Below are 14748 nucleotides of genomic sequence, written 5' to 3'. Positions count from 1 at the left end.
GTGTGTTAATGAGGGTGCACTTGGTCAAAGCACATGCGACAAGGTGTGGAGACAAGAGGGCGAAGGAGAGGAACCCAGAGAGTGAGGCTCAGCAGACGACCTGTAATGATGTATCTGGATGGAAACTAGATGCTCCGGCTGCCTGTGGTGGTCCAGACAGGGAGAGGATTTTACAAGAGGAGCGAAAAGCTTGAAAAATAATAATACAACAGGCCAGTGGCTGCTAAAGCCGTCTCTCATTTTTCTTTGACAGCTTTTGAACGGAGTCTGCTTTTTAAGCGAACTGTAAAGTTCCTGACAGACGTCTTGGTTGCGGACGTGGCACTTTGAAGAATTCTCTCACATCACACGGCCAAGGTTAGAAGGAGCGTGAGTACATCTGTGAGGCTGTCCCTCATAAATGGTTAACAGCACACTTGTCAGAGCTGCGGACAGATGAGTGATTGGACCTTGAGGCGGTGGAGGGGCTGGTTAAACCGGCTTTGCCGAATAGAAATGTCCACACTTCAGGGGCTCCGGGGAGGCGGGCGGAGCTATGAGCCAGCAAACTGGTAATTGATTTGGGATGGAGGTCTGGTGTGAGTCCCTTCTCTCTGCAGGGGATTTTGACAACACGGCTGTGACTGATGAAATCAGCGACCTCTGACCTCATGTAGTCGCAGGTGTTTAAGTGGCCACAAGCTGATTACTGCTCCTGATTGCTGTAATGTGGACTCTGTTGGAATCTGTCTGATGAATTGTCTGCTGATTATTTGTGTGTGTATATTTGACAACAGGCATCAATGTGCAGGGATGGCTCATAAGCTCATTTTCACCATCACAACTAAAACTTCTAAATAAATCACTATACCAGAAAGAAACATTTTAAATAAGCAATTCAATACAGCAAAACAAGAATATAAAAATGTCAACAACTAAACCATGATCTAAGTTTATTTTGAACCCTCTGAGCCAAAAATCCTACCAGCGAGTGTCTTTTATATAATCACCAAAATCACACACATTTTATCAAAGCTATAAACTGTAAACATATAAAGATTCATACGAATTTGAACTGTCCGACAGTCTGAGAAGCACTTATCTGTGATGCGTCATTTTGTCGAAAAACAAATCTAAGCCAAAAATATGTTATTTCTATTATTGCTGTTAATCAGAATCACTTCTTTCGAAAAGTGTCATTTAAAAATTTGCCCCAAAAATGTGTCTGCTCTGATTCTGTAAAAAATAACATCTGTGCTCATCATGAAGCCATTAGTGACGCAGCTGCAACCAGCAATTTCGTGACAAAAATCTTGGGACTTTGAGCTGAACTGGATTGAACTACAGGCTGTGTGTATTTATAAGCAGATTTTTTAAAAATAAGTTGTTAAATATCTATAATATGCAACGTGACCATTATATTCCAGTATTGAAAACACCTGTGGGCAGTTAGAAAAAGGTTGTGTATGTAACATTTTTATTTATTTTTTTATTATTCTGTAAAATCAGTAATAAGAAAAAAGGTTTTTCTTTTCTTTTCTTTAATGATTTACAGCATTGCAGCTGTCATACTACACAGAAGACATGTTTGATTTCCAGCCGTTGTTGCCTCCATTAAGGTGCAGAAAAAACGATGTTTCTGGTTAAAAGGGGTTAAAAGTGCACCATGCATTGCATTCCTGTGTTTCCACATGCAGAGGTTATAGTATTTCTATAGGTACAGGTATGGATTGACTGCGTCTACAGCGGTGGCCTCTGGCAGTGGCCCTTGTTTTCCTAGAAATGGTGTCTGTCCATTAGTACTGGCTGAACGATGGAAGAGCAATTGTGCACATAACCTTAAAAGCAAAGTTCATTCATGTTTGAAATTTCCACACTGATGTCCATAAGTGATTTTTAACAATAATGTAGACCATGAAAGCCTGATAAGCTTGGTTTCTTATATGAAGTATTATTATGAAGATACGCCATGGACTAAGTAACAATCAGGCACACATATATATATATATATAATAAAGAATACTCATAATAAATGAAAAAAAAATGTCTTCATATAGGAACAAAATACCAGAAAAATGACAGATATATTTCAGAAATTCTCACAACAGGTTGATTTCTATTGGCAAAAGTTAAAAATGACATTTGACTTGTTGTAAGAGAAGGACCCTGTAACAAAAAGACGTAAAGTTATTAGTAATGTTGAGATTCATTCTCACCAGAAACCCAAAGGTATCACAGGCAAATGTCAAAATGACCTCTGTTCTAACTCGCTGAAACCCAAGCAGCTGTTAAACGTTTTCTGCTCCTGTTGTATTTTTACCCACCGTGGGCTCATTTTTTATTGCAACACGTGATAATATCATATGAAGTCCTTCATCTCTATGTAGTGAGAACTCAAAAATGTCTTCTGTGTAGTGAGACACAGTCATGATGCCACTACTCAAAAAAAATAAAATGTAAGTTAAATATAATTGATTACTTAAAAAAAAGTGGAATTAACATGTACAGCATTTTTTCTGCCCACAGGTGTTATCTATATTAAGAAAAAATGGAGATTCCATATACTACAATCATTTCCCTGAGGTACCCTACCAAAGGGATCAATAAAATTCTATCCATCTAATCTATCTACTATAGTTGTTTTACTAGTTACATTTGCTCCGTGTAAACTTTCAAGAAAGTGCAGGCTGCACTTCAACCGAGTCTTTCTTGAATTTTTTTATGTGACTGTTGCTATCAGTTGACTTACTGGTGGCTTTCAGGGTGTTTTGAGGAGTTCCAAATTTTTGTTTTTTTTACTGAAACTGTTTATTTTTACCATTACAAAACCCCCAAACATACAGAGCAATGTGGTTTTGATGAAACATTGTAATTTTGAGCTTACAATGGTTTCCCAACCAAACTGAAACTAACAAACGATTCACTCGAGGACTGAAAAAGAGTTCAAAATTTGACGATTATCTACGTTTTCACTGTTTCTGGCTCGGTTAAATAGTGTAATTCTGGCATTGCATCTTAAAACAAAACAAACAACGTACAAAGAATTCATCTGCAAAAACAGAAAACTACATTTTTGTAGATTTTCAAAAAACTTTTTTTTTAGTTTGTTTGCTTGCTGAGATAATATCAAACTGAAGTTGAGTGGATTGGACTCAGTAGAAATGACACGACACAAATAGAGATAACTTACTGATATTGTCTCAGGTAGACGATGGAACAGTGGATTTTCTGAAGGTTTGTGAAAATAGAGTTATCTGTTTTTGCAAATGAACTCTTCATACCCTTCAAACCTGCCAGTGGGTTTTGCAGTTTAGAGGGTGAACCTAAAAACAACATAAACCTTTCTGAGTTGTGTGCATGTACATTTTCTCTGAGGCATGTGATTGATTGTAATTTAAGTGCACTGCACCAAATTTGCATGCCTCCAGGTTTCACCTTGACGTCATCAATCTTTTATACTCGAAGAAGAACCCTCCGGCACAAACACACACACACACCCTTCCTTCAATGACATTACCTCAGTCAGTCCTCTCAATCCGGCACAGAAGTGTTAACCAGAGATAAGGAAATCATGAAGCTTCATGTCGGTGCCTCTTGTCCTTCTTATCTCCTTCCATCAGACGCCTGCCTTTGATGAGAGGTAGATCAACCGCATCAAAAGGAAGTAATAAGACGCCGTGTTCAGATTTTTTTGTTTTTTTGCATCTGGCAAACTTCTCCTTTCTGTAATTTCAGAACTGGAGATGCATCTGTAGCGTTCCCTTCATCATCTGTTGTGCCTTTATGTCAGGGGTGGTGTGAGCGTTTGATCTCTGAGCTGGAGAAATTACAGACAATCTCAGAATAATGGTACAGAAACATACGGCGGCATAATTATGCCCTCGTTAAAAATAATGAACAGAGACGCTGTGTAGGCAACTGTGCAGCGGCGAAGACGAAGCCAAGCTGTTGCTGGCAAAGTTGAGTGTAAATAAGCCATGTCTGTTGTCGATGATCTTACTTACTGTGCTCCACTTTACAAATAAAAAAAAAAGAAATCCTGGCAGAAACGGGGATTTGGTGTCACTGAGGGCAGCTTAGGATCTCTCAGAGTCACTGTTTTATTTATCGACGGTCACTGATTGTCCTCAGGGTCACCTCATTGCAAAGATATGTTGTTGGGAAATACGCGGTTTTCTTCCTTTAAACAGAGGAGCGCTGCAGTGTAGTCGTTCTGAGCATCTTTCTAGTAACTGTATCAGTACAACGTGGTGCATCTGGGCTGCTTGGAAATCCTAAATGAAATTGCCCCCAAAAAAACCAAACAACTACTACTACTAAAAAGGGAGAACAAGCATTTGCAAATCCTGGATAGTTCAGAGATTAAAGCATTCCCAAAGCTTCTGAGAGTAGAGGCAGCATGACGCAGCTTTAATCACATCACGCCAGCAGCACGCCACATGTACCCTCGACTTGTATTTATTCTTTTTTGTTGTTGTTGCTTGCTGGAGCTGTTTCTTTGCTAGTAGAGGAAAAAGAGAGAGTGCAATATTTGTTTTTTTTAGTTTAGAAGTGCTAATTTTTGTGTGTAGTGAGGATCTTTTAGAGAATTTTCAGTTTACAGAAGTAACACCAGACAGTCATGCACGCTTTAGACGGACCTCCAGGTTGGTCAGACTTATTTAGAACAGAAAACTTCCTGGTTCAGCTTTGCCCTGCCGTACTGACTGTAGTTGTTTTGACATGCTGTGGTGTTGTGTAGCGATGAGGGACATTTTGGATTAATTTCACTCTAACTCTGGCTGTTTGTGTTTTTTTGCCCTGTTTTGACTTTGTTGTGTTCAAATGGGGATACATTGCTATCATTGGTCAACACAAATGGTGACAAAATCTATTGAAATACTACTAGGCTGGTTTTTGTTTTGCCCCTATCTGATTCAAGTCATTTAATATTTAGTGTCTGCCCATACCAAGTCCCAATCCAAGAACATTTTTCCAGGTAGCACACACATCCGCAAGTGGCAGAACCAACCAACTCGAAATGGAAGACGGGAAACAGCCCTCTTGGTGGGAAATTTTGTATTTTTTTCCAGCCTTTTTTGCCTTTACTGTGTCGGAGAGTCAAGAAAGTGGGGGAGAAGGACTTGCACCAAAGGCCATGAGCAGGATTTGAACCCATGACCACTGCATCAGGGACTATAGCCCCTATACATGGGTCGCCAGCTATACCAGTAGCAATATAGCGGCGGCCCTCTTGTTGGGAAATCTGAATACAAAAAAAAACCCAAGACGGAACAGTCGACCAACATACAGAACTATGCACACAATGCAGGAAGGCTAGCTGGTTCCCTTGTAGATTCCATTTACAGAGGCCAGTATCGGCCATGAGTGATGTGTGATGATGCTAAATGCTGCAAGGTATTCCAAAAGTAGTTGTTAACACAAATACCAGTCTCTGGCTGAAAAAAGAGTAACAGGGCCTAATCAATGTTAGTCTGGAAAAGGAGACAAGTTTTTTGTTAACATGAACCTTTAATGGAGTGCATATATCTTCCCTTCTGTCTGGAGTCTGTTTGCAAAATGAAACGCGATTAATATAGATTAAAAATGAATGATGTTTAATTGTGATTAATCAAAATGAGTCTACAGCAACTCTGTGATTAATCTGATTAAAAATCGTTTGACAGCACTAATTTTAACTAATTAGGTTAAACTAGCACCACCAGTCCTACTTTTCCACTGGGAGGCAGTTTGGCTCAACGGCTGCTGACTTATTAGGAGAAAATGAAGCAAAAACTAACGAAAACGCTCTAAGACAAGAAGAGAGAGAGACTGGCTGACGACTACCGGCTTCTACAGAGCAGTCTGTCTGGCAGCCATTCCAGGTGAGTTCAGCCTCCCTGATTACTCAGCTCCCCTCCAGGTTCCTGCAGGGAGAAGCCTGGCAAGCCTGTCCAGAGGACTGTCACAACACTGAGAGGAGCAGTGTTACACTATAGCTGTGTGCTTTTCGACAGTTCTGTAGTCGTGTTCAAAGCTGCACCGGAGTATTTACTTCAGTGCAGCTTGAGGAGACCTGACACATTCCACGCCTCCACACACTGAAGTATTTAGTGCAGCTTTAGTAGGACGCACGGAGGAAGTTTCAGTCATTTTCCGTGGGTCATTTTTAATGATTTGTTTGCTACAAATGAGTATTTTCTTTCCCCATAAAGTTTTAGGCTTCAGAAAGTTGTGTTTTGGAAAAGCAGAGGCGCCACCGGAGTGTCGGGGGTTCCAGGTTGTTTATGAGCGACGAGCAGCAGCCGAGCACACCGTCTACCTTTCTGTTCCCTCTCATGAGGACAGTGATAATCATATGGTGTTTGCGAAGGAACAACCTTGTTATTAGTGTTGTCGGTCACCCCTCTGACAGGATTATGACTTTGGGACAGTTGCTGAAGGTGGTGAAATGAGGCACGAGGTCCGCAGAACACGATAATTACAGTGATTGTATCAGTGCTCGCATGCTTCCATAAATTCCTGCGCAAAGGGGACACGCTGTAATTTACTGGCGTTGCATAAGAAGGAGAAATAACTGGTTAGCTGAGGCCTGCAACTACGTACTGATGCGTTCATTTCATTTTGAAGCACTGTTTTTCCAACAGGTTTGGCTGCTGGTGTTAAGCCACATTGAAGGACAACCAATCCAACATCAGCTTAAAGTCTGATCTCGTTTCTCGTCCTGCGGTGTTCCTATGTGCCTGTAAGTCTATTTACATTGTTCCCGTTTCATATCTGACCTCTTTTTTTTGTGTTTTCCTGCAGATTGTGGCCTTACGGGAGCAAAATGCTCACATCCAGAGGAAAGTGGCATCTGGAGAGGGAGGAGAGGACATACTGGAGGGCAGTGAAGCTCAGCAGAAGGTCCACGGCAAGGTGAGCGTCCTCTATGAAGTATAGCAGGGACAAAAAAACTTTATGTAAACTCATGTGCTTTGGTTAAACTTTCTTAAGATTGCATACAGGAAGTCATGCTTCTGTAATGCTTCCATCACAGGCAGACTGTCAATCTAACCGAGCAATACCTGCAAAATATGTTTTAAATGAACTGCGAGTATAAAAAATAAGTCAAGCTCCTGATTTCACATATGTTCAGTTATGTTTTTGTAGGTTTTTTCTCTCCACATGGTTCTGTATAAATGCCATTTCAAAGTCTTAAAAAGCTGCACTGCAACAACTGTCCCTCATAGAAGTTTTGAATTTACTATTGCTGAGCTAAAAAAATAAATAAATCAGTCAGTGGAGTCAGGCTAATTTGCTTCTTTTCTTGAAACTAGCAAGTAAAACATGATATTAACACCTAAAAAAGACTTGGATTTAAGCCTTTTTAGTTTCACGAAAGTGTCAGAAACTCAAACTAAAGATGCAGGAAACTATTATATATCATCACCGTAGTTGAGAAGTCATTACAGCAACAGTCATAAAATTCATAGTATTTTTTAAAATATATATATTATACTACAGGAAAGCTAGTCCGTCATGCACCATGCACAGAAGAGGACACAACGACGTCACACAGCAAGCATGTTCAGTGTTTGCTGAAGTAAACATGGGCGGTAACGGTGGAGAGTATCTTGCGATTTTAAGTTGTTGTCCATCCGGAGCCAGCACATTTATAGCGTAATTGTGTTAAGGAGAAGATTAAAAAGGAAGAGAGCCAGGTTTTTGGCCATGACGTTTTTTGTCCTGAACAGGGCTGCCCCCCCTAAATATTAATTAACTCAGAAACCTCGTTTTCCCTCCTTTGATTGGACTCCACATTATCGTCCACCATGATTGTTGATATTCCCGCTGCTGCCTACTTGAAGGCAGAATAGTGACGTTTGTCGTGTATCAATGACGTGTAGGTCGGATAAATGATTTAGGACCACATATCCAAGTGGCCTGAGTCACATTTGAACAAATGGGATCTGTGTTGTTCAGCCTGTCATGAAAAGATCAGATACATGTTGCATAGAGGCAAAAAAAATTGGATTTGGGTCACTTTAGCCTGCTGTCTGAGTGTAACTTAAGTCACTTCTGTCCTCCTGGTTGTGATAAGAATCTTTTTTTTTTACACAAACTTGCTTGAAGAAACATTTCATTTTCAGCAAAATCTTAAATGCAGAATAAAAGGATTTTAAAGAAAAATAAAACCTTAAGGCTGGATTTGACTAAGTTTCCCGACCAATCAGAACGTCACATTAGATTAAGTTGAAAATCCAATAATTCTTTCTCTGTTTAAATTTTATGACTCTGACAAATAGAGTAATGTTGGCGTTGTCTTCCCCTCATTTAAAGAAAATATGCAGGATTTGGGGATTCAGAGAGTTGACATAAATCACAGCCTGTATGGATTATTGTATTTCATTTCAGTCAGTGAACGGGGCATGATCACGGTACTGTTGCTATGGTTGCAGAAAAAGTTTGATATTTTCCCAAATTCTGCATTAAACATGTACATATTTACGTAGGCGGTTATACATTAACCAAGAAGATCTTCAGTTTGAAAACCGCAGCAGTCATCGTTGGTATAACACAAACAAGTCGTGTAGATCTGGTCCCCACCCGGTGTTTTGTCATCATAACCTTTGAAAATACATTTGTGTGGCGATATATTTAGCCGACGTCCTGAAGGTGATCTACAGTCAGGTGAAGGCTCTCGCTGTGATCTCAGCCTCTCCCATTATGCAGGACCCGCAGCTGAATACAAATTCCGCCTCTGATTATTAATTTAAAAGCGGAGGTGTAACTGCATCCGCATTTAGCAGATTACACCGATGCTGTTTTATGTCAGGAGTCGACCAACCTCAAAGGGCCAACGTAGACGCTGGGGGAAGGGGAAAAAAATCAAACTTTAACATGCAGACGGCAGCAGAGGATACCTGGGTAGATCAATGGAGATGCTATTACTTGGCTGGTCTGCTGTGGTTGAGGATGAGGTGGGGGGGGGATGAAGCTCAGGGGGAGGGATGTCGGGAGTAAAGAGATGAAGAGTGTTCCTGCTGAGGGACGAGGTAATGAGGAGACAGCTATCGTCTGCTCTGTTCCGTGTAGATAAAAGAAGCGAATATAAATGTGTGTTGTCTTACACGTGTTTGTGTCGGGGTAAAGGGTTTGTTCTGTGTGAAGGAGAATCGGTAACCTTGGAGTGACGGTGAGGGTGAGTTATTCAGAGGGACTGACAGAAGCGGCATCAAGGGAGGATGACGGTCCTGATCTGCAGGACGACGTGCTTCTTCTCTGGACGCCGGTTTGAGAAGCGCATGCACATAGTCGCCGGTTGTCTTTAATGTGACAGGTGGAAGGAGGTCAGTGAGAGGGGAAGGAGTCGGAGCGAGAAGGGAAAAAAACAAAACAAGTGCTTTTGAAGCGAGTGTCGGCCCTTGAACCTTCAGCACAGCGACGGATCTCCCTGATAGGCAGCTAACGCAGACTGACAGATGAAGCCTGCTTCACCTTGTTAATTTTTCATTTAGCAATCATCCAGCTCTGGAGTGGCTCTAAATTATTTCCATTGCCCTTCACTGACACATCCTGGACGTGGCTGAAAGATTGATGCATGTGTAGTCGTTTTTTCACGCAGAAAATGAGAAAGCAAAGGATGGAAATATTCCTTTGTTATGATATGCAAACATTCATGCATTATTTCAAGACTGTTTCCTCCCACTAGTGTGTTTGTAGTGTTTTATTAACAAGTTCAACTGAGCATAAACTGCATAGCCTTTATGGCTGCTGTTTTAATAACTGTCCTGCTTTTACTGCTGTTCATGTTGGATTTTATTTACACTGAAGCGCCTGCAGCGGCGGCTTACGGCCATTTTGGCAGCAGTTTTCACTATTGTAGTCATCAAAAACCTCCCAACTCCTCCGCTTGCAGTAACTACTGAGGGGTAAGGGGGAATGTTTTTCCTTTTTAGCTTCTTACATTTAAGGTTTGCATGCGATGACATGAACGTAGTAACAGACAGTGGTGATTTATGGGTCGGTTCAACAAACTTAGAAGACAAGAAAGAAGTGCTGATATTGATGACTAGAGTACACAAATAAAACCTGCTGATAGATAGAGGAGTACAAGTATGAAGTAGCATAAAATGATCAAATCAGATTTATTGCCATTTTGCTGTACATACACAGTAGTACAGGCAAGATGAGAGCGTTTCTTCAGGATCATTTAAGTTTTGCGGAATGCACGTCTGGATCACTGTCGCTTTCTCCTGAAGGGGGCGCTGTGTCCATGTGCGCTGCCATTCATTGAACATGGTGAACCTCCTCTGGTAGGTCTTCAGGGTCACAAAGACACACAGGATGATGTGACGATGGTGAAGCCACAGATGCTGCCCAGAGCTAGCTGTCTGTCTGTCTGCATCTCCTCCAGCTGTATGTCCGTCTGGGATGTTGTCATGGAGCCATGTTTCTGTTAAAGCAAACACACAGCAGTCTTTCTACTCTCTGCGGGTTTCTCTCAGCAAACGTAGCTCGTCCAGCTTGTTGTGGAGGGAGCGGACATTGGAGAGTAGGAGGACGGTCCTGCTGGTCTGGAGGGGTTAGCCTTTAACCTAGCATGGATCCCGGCTCTCTTCCTCCTCTTTTGCTTACATTCGTATCGTTTGCGCTTCCTTCTCTCTCGGGTAACTGCCGGCATCGTCTCCGATTTGACTCCGTGTTGGTGTAGAACGTCCAAATCACAACCAATCGCCGCAATCCCAGCGCCGTCACTGTCCTGACGCCCAGCAAAGTCTCCCAGCCGGAAGTTTTGCGGAATGAACATCTGGGATAGACGAGACACTCAAAACGTTCACTTTTGTTGTCTCCTGAAGGGGCCGCTGCGTCTATGCACATCACCATCACCATGGCAACCATATATGCCATATATAAGTGTCTTAAATTTGTGCTTTAATTGAGCAACATATACTGCATGTGTTGGGATAAAGTTTCAACTCAAGCATGAGTAATATGTTTGATTTGTTTCAGCAAAGGAAAGTAACGAAGTATATTTAGTCAAGAGCTGCATTTAAGTAAACTTTTGACACATAAAATGCAATAAAATAGTATTTCCATTCCAATGCATTTATCTATTAGCTTTAGTTACTTTTAAGATGAATATTTCACACAATATGTAGTATAATAAGCTTTCAAACCACAACACATAGTTGAAGATTAACCCCAAGCAGTTTCTGAGGGTTGTGTTTTTTTTGTTGTTTTTTTTTTCTTCTGTCACATTTTTATGACTGTAGCCTCATTTCCCCTGTAATATAGAGTGCTGTGCCTCTTTGGAAACAGTACAACCATGAGTAGAAGTAAGAGAACTCAAAAATGTTGGTTATTTATTTCACAAAAAAGAAGAAATATAATCAGCATGTACAACAGGTTTCCGAGTGCCCAAATGTGTTACCAATACTGGGGGAAATGTCTCTGCATGCCACAGATCTGTTACTTAAACTTTAAAATGTGGTTCCTTAGTTGTCTCCTACAGCCTGCAGTTCAGCTGAGTCCGTGAATCTTTTGTCACATGGCTGTTTTTCACTGCTGAGGCACCCCGGCTCCTTTTTAGTTTGTTTATTTAGTTTTTTTTTACAGAATATATATAAATAGTACTTTTTTTTGTGGCAAATTTAAAAACATGACAGAACTGTACATCACACAAGATGAGTTCAAGAACAGTTCGGAAGTTGAAAATCTAATAATTTTTTCAACTTTTTTACTGTTTCAGGCTCTGATAAATAGTGTAGTTCTAGTTTTTTTTTGGTTTGTTTTTAAAGATAACATGACTTTTAAACCTGCCAGCTGATTTTTGGGGCTTCAGAGGGTTAAATAAGTGGTTTCCAACCTTTTTGACATCTTACAGAAACCACTGTGTAACCTGCATCAGCTCTCAGATGTCTTTGAGTTAACAGCTCCACCAAATAGTGGTTTTTCCCTCAAAACTTATAACAAGGATTTCTCACCTTTTCTTTTTGCATCACAACTTCTTTCTTCCTTTGCCTTCCATTAATCATCTGACAGCTTTATCTGCCGTCCCTGAATGTAGAACTGCACATAAAGCAGCCTGCAGCCGTAGCATGCAGTAACATGCTGCTGACACACTGAGGCTTCGCTATTAATAATATAAGGATGCCATATGTTAAAATACATCAGTCAGAGGGACCAAACCAGGGTTCTAACATTAATACTTCAGCTAAGTTGTGCTGCTAATACTTATGTGGGGTTTTTCACGCAGGACTTTTACTTCTAATGGAGGAGTCTTTACGGCACTTTAACTGAATGTCACTCCCTGTGTTTTGTGTGTGTGACCTTTAAAACCACTTAAGTAATATGAAGGTTAATGGAATTAAGTTAGTCGTGCTCACAGCAGTGCGGCGTTGCAAATCAACAGGTCTTGCCAGAGGCCAAAACAAAAAAAGAAAAACATTCCTGGTTCTCTGATTAACTCAAAAACGTCACCGTGAAAAAAAAAAAAAAAAAAAAACATTCCTGGTTCTCTGATTAACTCAAAAACGTCACCGTGAACAACACCGAGGTGGAAATTTAGAAGTGTTGAAGTCATATTTTCTGGTGAGACGCATTATAAAAAGTTTTTATGTTTTTTTGTTTGTTGCTGTTGTTGTATGTTGTTTGTTTGTTTGTTTACCTTTTTGGGGCTATCTTGAACATTGTTTATCATAACAATCAACTTGTATAATTATGGCTAGGATCCCCATGTTTTTGTTTGTTTGTTTGTTTGTTTTGGTATTTGTAGTTGTAAAGTTGTACTTTCTTTAGTGTGGTGCTGTTTGTATTGTTTACTGTTTAGCTTACTCTTTCTTTGTTTGTTTGTTTTACTTGGTGCTTGTTTGTTTGTCTCATGATGTTCTGTGTTTTTTTATATATATTTGGGACTTGTGTGGGGTTTTGCAGCACATTGCTGCCACCGGTTAATCGTCTGTAATCTCATTTCTTGGGGGAAAAAAATTTGTGAACAGAAAAGACAAATAAAGGAAAAGAAAATACAATAAACAATAAAAAGAAAAAGAAGAAAAGAGATGAGGAAAAAAAAGCCCTCACTGGGGTGGTGGGAGCTGGGTTTAAAAAAAAAAAAAAAAGTTTTTATGTCATTTCTGATTGCTTAGAAACATCTATTCTCCTCCATTATCCCGGAGAGGCAGCAGATGTTTTAGAGGCAAATACCTCAAAACCTGGACGACCTAAAAGTAGTTAAAAGTAAAAGATAATTTAGTTAAATCTCAGATAGCTCTTCCAGGTCGTATTAAAAAAAAAAGACAGTCCATTTTAAAGTTTCCCAGTCCTAAAATAAAAGAATAACAGGTGTCTTAATGTTGCGAGACTGTGAAATGAGCACAGTAATGGGAGCCACGGTTGCATGGTGTACCGTCTGTGGGACAGCTGAGGCATTTCGCAATAAAGGAGAGCTAAATTCTTAAAGTCTGTCTTTTACGAGCGGCCGGCATGCTGGTATTAAAATCAGCGGTGTGATTTAGTGGGTCCTGTTCCCTGCTCAGGTGAATCATTGATCAGCGGCGGCAGACAGAGAGGCCCAATTAGGTCGGTCCTCACAGATGGATAGTTGAAGATGGGCAGCTGCTCCTGATGCAGCAGAGACACAGGAGGGAAGACGGAGAATGAAGAGATCACTTTTATAATAACCACAGCATTGGTGTTTCAAACTGTGTTCAGGACTAGAACATGTTATTTAGTGGCGATTACTTCTAACGTGTTAATCTCACCTGTTGTAAACTGAACCTCTCCGGTATTCCCCTCATTCATCTACCTCACGCCGAGAACCAGGGGAGCCGTAAAAACCTAATCAGATTACTAATGCAAGTGTCAAAGCAATTTCTCCAGTGGAGTTTGGAGTGATTCTCAGTCACTCGTTCTTTGTCGCCATCCAAAAATCAAAGCAGGGGGAAGAGCCAAAGCCTTGAGCTCCTGAACTGAAATTTATTAGAGTGCTAATGTGTGTAACTCCCAAAAGGAAACGTGGTATCTGAAGTGGAAGCGAGACTGATTTGTCAAGGCCCACTTGAATGCACCATGGGAAGCCAGAGCATGACAGGAAATCTGAAAACTGCTTTCCATCTGGTTCACTCTTAATCTGGATAATGTGTCTATTTTCCTGCTTTCAAAACCCAAACTTGTGCTACTTTATTTGATAACTTGACGACTATAAAGCAGTTCAAGATGTGAAGAACCACAAATATCCGATGGTGAAACAAAGTCAGAATTCTGTAGCTGTTTTGTAAAACAGAGAAACTGTCCAACATTAATCTTCAGTTTTACCGACCGAGAGTTACCAGTGGAAAAAAAAACGTACTAAAAGCTTGAACATCCATGTGATGAGTTCTGTGTTCTGGACAAAAACATATGTGAGTCATCACATGAAACAATCTGACCTGCAGTGTGGATGTTCCCAACAACATTTATTACATGACGACCTCATGGTTACATTTGCGGCGTTGCATCAGACACACAAACCATGAGGTAGTAATTAAATAAATGTTCTCCAAAGCAGCTATACTTGAGTGCTGTTGTAGAGTTTTTTTTACAGTCTTAACGAAGACCTTAACTAAGAAGGACTTTTGTCTTCTCTGTGAATTTTACTGTGTGTATAACTGTTGTCATCGCTTTCATTTTTATCAATGTTTTTATATTGGATTCACTCCACATAATAGTCTTTCATGTATTAAATGAAAACGCTCTTAGGGAGATGCATCCACTTACTTTTGTTCCCAGGACTTCCAAAAATTATACTCAGGAACCATAATGCAGCCT

At 40.4% G+C, this 14748-nt stretch overlaps 1 protein-coding gene across 4 annotated transcripts in view; it reads left to right on the top strand.

The window, feature by feature from the left end:
* ppfia2 (PTPRF interacting protein alpha 2) overlaps positions 1-14748 on the top strand; it is an 82678-nt gene that overhangs the window by 12374 nt on the left and 55556 nt on the right. For all 4 annotated transcript variants that reach the window (XR_520007.1, XR_520006.1, XM_008276483.1 and 1 more), the window contains exon 4: positions 6766-6876. Coding sequence is in view for 2 of the 4 variants with exons in the window: in XM_008276483.1 (XP_008274705.1) it covers positions 6766-6876 (111 nt within the window). In the remaining 2 variants the exon portion in view is untranslated. The remainder of the gene's footprint in view (positions 1-6765; positions 6877-14748) is intronic.

The sequence above is a fragment of the Stegastes partitus genome, unplaced genomic scaffold (assembly GCF_000690725.1).
Source record: "Stegastes partitus isolate 25-593 unplaced genomic scaffold, Stegastes_partitus-1.0.2 Scaffold74, whole genome shotgun sequence".
Taxonomy (NCBI): domain Eukaryota; kingdom Metazoa; phylum Chordata; class Actinopteri; family Pomacentridae; genus Stegastes; species Stegastes partitus.
The sequence above is the reverse complement of the archived record's forward strand: the minus strand, read 5'-3'. Positions and strand labels throughout refer to the sequence as shown.